At 41.6% G+C, this 6,000-nt stretch overlaps 1 protein-coding gene across 1 annotated transcript in view; it reads right to left on the bottom strand.

The window, feature by feature from the left end:
• Positions 1-6,000, bottom strand: part of CCNT2 (cyclin T2) — a 30,631-nt gene that overhangs the window by 2,361 nt on the left and 22,270 nt on the right. The window contains 4 exon segments of the mRNA XM_025197565.1: positions 2-238; positions 988-1,058; positions 3,742-3,905; positions 5,424-5,469. Of these exon segments, the coding sequence (XP_025053350.1) occupies positions 2-238; positions 988-1,058; positions 3,742-3,905; positions 5,424-5,469 (518 nt within the window).

The following is a 6,000-nucleotide window of genomic DNA, read 5'->3' as shown; positions in this document are numbered from 1 at the left end:
GCATTCCTGTAGCTAGTATTGCCAAATTTTCAGGTGCATGACTGTCTGGAACAGATATGCTTCCTGAGTTCAGAGGTACTGGTGCAGGAAACGATGTTGATTGTTTTTGGAAACTTGCATTTGCAGATACACCAGTAACAGTATCCACTAAAATGGAATTCTGGACCAAAGATGAACCAAGAAGAGAATTCTCCGATACTTGTCCATCCCCTTTAGGTTTCTTAGCAGCCTGATTAGCCTATATTAAAAGAAAAGAAGTGAGGGCAAAATAACTTAAGGCTGGGCTCTGTGACAGGTGGCCTGCAACGGGTCTGACATGCAGCCCACAAGGGGTTAAACTGTGGCCCCCGAGGCTCTCACCTGGCTGTTGTGCCCCCTATTGCTTCAGCTGCAACAGCCCCTTCCTTTGGCTGCTGCTTCCTGCCCTCACCCCAAGGGACAAGGCAATGCAGTGAGCTGAGGGCGAGTCTAGGCTATGAGCACTGGGGCAAGATCATACTTTTGTGTAGCAGCAGTGGGAGGGGAGGTGTGCCCAGGCACTGCAATAGACAGGGGGTGGGAAGGGAGAGGCAGTGCCTGGGCCACACAAATGGGGAAGGGGGGAGAACTGCACCCGTGTAGGGCAACAGTGGTGGGGCACCCACTGCAGCAATGGGGATGAGGGTGCCCATGAAGAGCAAGAGGGGGTGGGAAAGCATTTGCGTGGTCCAGCAAACTGTGGCTTGCCTTGTGCAACCTGCGTAGCATGCAGGCCCTGCTGGTGTGATCCCAGGAGGCTTAGGAGGTGGACAACCCTGACTTAAGATATACAAAGTATACCTCAACAATGGCCATACAGTGGATATCTTGATTTTTTATTTTAATTAAATATAAGGATGAATAGTTGTGAATGTACAGTTGGGGAAGGTTAAGGCAGTGTGACAGAAGTTTATTTAGCTTTGCGGTAGTTCAGTTGCCTATATAGTTTGTCATAAGGTAAGTTCTTACCCTCCAATTTCGAATTCTTTTCAGCCTGCTAGGTGTTTTCTCCAGTATTTGCAGAAACTCGTGCGTTAGCTCTGAGAAGAAAACCAAAAGCCGTGTTTGATACTGAATCAGTAACAACATTAAAAACCTTTACCAACTTTATTGATTAGCAGCACACAACCATGCAGCACTATGAATTGCACAAAATGTGAATATACAGGAAACATACTTGGAGCTCAAAGCTACAGGAAACAGCAGAACTAGCATTGTTTTCTCCAATCAACTTCCAGTTCTGTGAGTTCATACATTATGAAGAGCATGTTGGAATGTCTTTTTGGTACTGCAAGATGACTGATCAGAAACAGAGTTCCACAAGGCTTGCACAACAAGTAATCAGTGTAAAAATCCCCGTTATTTGAAGACATTCAGATTTCAGAAATTAAATACATTTTCTGCATGAAAATGTGTGTAAAAACATTAAGATCTCCAACAGATGTTAAAAATGGTATGACTGGCATCTCAAGAACGTTATGCCATATCTCAAAAAAGAAAAACCACCAAACACCGCCCCCCCCGCCATGCCAGACAAGCATGGCAGGATGCACAATGTTTGGGATGGGGCATAAAATTACTCATATCCCCATCACGCTGCTAGGGCCTGAGACTGCCCCCTGCCTGATCCTCAGGCTGGGGATACAGGGCTTCTTGATTCACTTCCTTAAACTTGCTTCAGATTCCTTCTTTGATAGTCTTTTCAATTAAGATGTCCATGAGGCAATTTAAGTCCATCTTTTCAGCAGACACAAACAAAATCCACTACTTTCTATCAAACGTTAGAAATTTTTAAGTGCCCAAAAGACATCAGGTATTGAGTCAAGATACAACTTAAGACCTGCAAAATTGAGTCCTTAACAACCTTGCAGAATAAGCTGTAAGTTAAGCTTTCCTAATGGTCTTTTTTCTAATTCCCCTTCCTATTGCATACAGGTGTTTCTATTCATTCTTTCCTCTTACTGCTGCTGCAGGATATGACCAAGCTTTGGTCAGAAAAGTGAGAGACCCAAAAATGAAGCAGGCCTTTCCAATTTAACTACAGAACCAAAAAAAAGTATCAAATAAGTAATACAACTGTATTGACATCTAGTGTTGTCATCCGAGTTATTTCAGAGTTAAAATCCCATTGAGACAGAGGCAGTTTACCTTACAATTTTAAGCTGTCTCCCTGATTCTCTGTTTAAGAGTACATTTATTCATTTTTTATCATTTCACTATTTCTTTTGAATGAAAACTTAAGGGAAGAGAGCAGGAGGCCCCAGGAAACCTATGTAGCTCATATCCAAGTCAGGGATGTGTAAAACACAACTGTATGTTAAGAATTTTTTTTTTCTATTCCAAACTGGCTCCTAGCAAAATCTAATTAATATAGAGATTTCCAAATATCAATAACCTTTTATTATGTAACCATTTATTACTTGTATTGTAGTAATACCTATAGGTCATAGCCGGAGGCTCCTCTGTGCCAGGAAAAGACAATCCCTGCCACAAGGAGTTTATAATTCAAATTTAAGATGACACATGGGTCCAGTTCAAGACAAAATTGGTTAGGTTGAAAAGAAGCAGGGCCAGAACAGTAAGTTAACAAGCATTTTTGGTAGTTACCTAAACAATCATTTAATTTTCTGTTAATGGGAATAAAAAGCCATCTTTCTTCCTTTGAAGGATTGACTCCATGGGCTATACAGTTTACTTTCCATGGGTTACACCAGGAATGTTCAACTCCTGGCCTGTGGGCTAGATCTGGCTCGTGGAGCAGCATCGTCTGGCCCACAGGAGTCCATGAGTCTGGAAGTTTTGCAGCAGGGTAGCAGTGGCAGCGTAAATTGCCATTCTCCTACTGCCCTATTTCCAGACCTGTGGGGGGATCTCTGTAGGCTGAATAACATGGCTCTACATGCAGGGGTGGGTTGGGCTGAGGCCCAATTTGGGCACGCAGACCAACCCCACACCACCCATCCAAGCGCCCAACTCTATGGACTAAACCTAGTTCCCTTCTCACAAGCAGGACTGACTTTAGCAGTACATCTCATTTCAGTCATGTAATCTACCTAGTATCTAGAAGTCTGGGTAGGAATAAAGTACACTGTCTGCTAAAGGTGGCCTACTCTACAAAGACTGAAGTTGCAGTATGACTAGCTACTTAAGGCCCCAGTTCAGGAAAGCAATTAAAAACATGACTAAATTCTGTGCCTCCCTTTTAAAAGATGCATAGGCCTTGCAGCCCAGAGGCAGCAGGGCTGAAATGGCTTCAGTTATCTTTCTGACCCCCTGGACTGCTCCTGAGGTTAAAGAGGCTACTAATAGTACAACAGACCGCTTTGAAAACTGATTTGAATTAAATGAGCCTCAGGCTGCCCTATGAGGAGATCTCAGTACTGTATGGCAAGGCTTCATCCTCAGTACATCCCCAACACCAAGTCTTGCAGAACAATGGGTTTGTGGGTAGAAGGCAGTTCAAGGAAGGGACAGTACAACAATATTCCAGTTCACGCACTGGAAGAATACTGCTGCTGACAGGGAGATAAAGAATAGCTTCAGCTCTCCTTCCTGGCATAGAAAGCGGGTGGGAATGAAGAGCTCACATGTTAGATGTGTGATATTTAAACATACATGTTTAAAAGTTTCTTTTAATTAAAAACTGAGACAGCTGTGGATATGCTAATACTTAATTCATAATACTGGCAAAGTTATAAGTATAAAAAAGCAATACCAACTTACCATCTAGCAATTCTAGAGTCACTGAGGGATCCACATATTCCCACCAATGCTTTCCGTCAGTCGATACAGGAATCTCCCAATTGGACCACTTGCAGGCCAGGTGAATGCACACACATGCTATCACTGTTGGTTTGTACTGAAGGCAGAACGTAGTAAGATGCAGACTGTTGCAAAAGTTTCATAATGAGGAACCAAAGAATTCAAACATGGAAAATAAAAGAAAAACCAAAAAAACCAACTATTAAGGTCAGGATGTATCAAACAACAGCAATTAAACATCAGTTAATTAAATTGTTAATAAGTTCTGAATAAATCCTAAAATTATCTTACTGCCTTCAACAAAGAAAGGACAGGGCGTTTGTCAGACAGAACTGTTAGTTTGGTCTTATAAGATTAACAGTTCTTTTTTTTTTTTTAAATAGTATTTCGCAATTAATTCCATTATCATCTTTAAAGGACCAAAAATTCAACTTAACATGGATGATAAAACTTCATCACAATACATATTAATACAATTCATCATGCAGTCTCTGTATTAAACTATTATATCTAGATACCCAACAGTTCTCTAGAAACTCAACTGATCATGTTTGTGATGCTTAGCTTTCATCAGGCCCAAGTTTGAAGCTGAGTGGATTTATATCCCAACTTTGCAGCTGGCTGCAGCACAAGTCTGCTGGTTCAACTTTACTGGTTTTAGCATTGTTCTTCAAATAAGAAGTTATTCCAAACAAAAAGGACCACCAAAAATAATTATGAGAACCTTAATGTTACTTATATAATCAGAACTGGAATAATGTCTAACGCAGTGAAACTCAAACTTATTTGCAAACAGGTGGAAGTGATTGGAAAACAAGACTTAGATCAGCTTCCACATTCTCTCCTGTACCAAACTAATTGGACCACATTTGTTAGTACCACCTGGATAACCATAATATAAATACTAGGCGCGGCCGGGGGGGGGGTTGGGGGGTTAGAGCCATTAATTGAAGATGCCTCTGAAAGGACAAACATTTCTTGACTAGTTTTACTCTATTTGAAAAGAAAAAAAAATCAGGTAAGCTTTAGGCCAGGGGTGGGCAAAAAGCAGCCCGCAGGCTGGATACGGCCCACCAAGCCATTCTATCTGGCCCGTGGGACCCCTAAAAAGTTTAGAAAATTAATATTTATCTGCCCCTGGCTGCCTGCATTGCGGCCCTCAATGGCTTGCTAAAACTCAGTAAGCGGCCCTCCACCCAGAATAACTGCCCGCCCCTGCTTTAGGCCCACTACAGTTTTATAAAGTTAGGACTGGGTCAACATATTTAAATATAAGAGAAAATTGCCATTAACTACAAGTGTAAACTAGAAATAGTTTTGTACTTACCAAGATGCTCGAATTTCTAGGTTAAGTTTAGCTCTTTGTAATCTTTAGCTGCTATTCAGGCTACCAATTTTAGACTTATGCACTCACAATCGAGAAAATGTCATCAGAAAGCACCACTACACTTCTCATTGTGCATTTAACCCCTTTGTGCCATAAGGCCCTTGTACAATACACCGCACTGCAAACAGAAAGGTACCACCACTGTAGATGGCCCAGTCTCCTGTTGCAACAAGGGTAAGACACATGGAGGGGGCCCTGCAGTAAAGGAAGCTATAGTGTGCTACAACAGTGCAACAAAGAGGTTCAGGATAACAACCTGTTGGTAGCCATGAAATAGGATGTCTGTGCCAAATCCTTGCTTGCTGTAAAAAAAAAAAAAAAAAAGAAAGAAAGAAAGAAAAGAAAAGCAGAGATTAGCTACACTAACTAGGTCTCATTACAAAACTAATGCATGAAAATCAACCTGAGGAGTGTTAAAATAAGTTAACTGTCTTTAAAAGTAAATTATTTTGCCTTTACCAAAGATGGATTTACTCCTCCTCACTGAGCTATACTTTAGAACTGAAGAGGAACAAATCATCCAGTTAATTAGCCCTCCCACAGCACATGAAGTCCTCTGTCCTTGTAATGGTTCCCACGTAAGCCTCCCTTCCACACCACCTTATCCCTCCCCAATCTGCCATGGTAATGATCTCTCTCTTTCTTTCCACCCCAACTCTTATGCATGCCTTGTTCCCCACTCTGGCTCCTAAATGGTTTCTTATCACAACCTTCCTTTCACCTGGGGGTCTTGACATGGCATTCAGGTTGATAATTTGTTTACACTGTATTGCAGGCCATAGATCAAAGGTTTTCTCTAGCAAAAATGACATACGGTAGCTAGGGAAGAAACT

The sequence above is a fragment of the Alligator sinensis genome, unplaced genomic scaffold, assembly GCF_000455745.1.
Source record: "Alligator sinensis unplaced genomic scaffold, ASM45574v1 scaffold277_1, whole genome shotgun sequence".
In the NCBI taxonomy this organism is placed as follows: Eukaryota; Metazoa; Chordata; order Crocodylia; family Alligatoridae; genus Alligator; species Alligator sinensis.
Note: the sequence above shows the minus strand (reverse complement) of the source record. Positions and strands in the feature narration are given on the sequence as shown.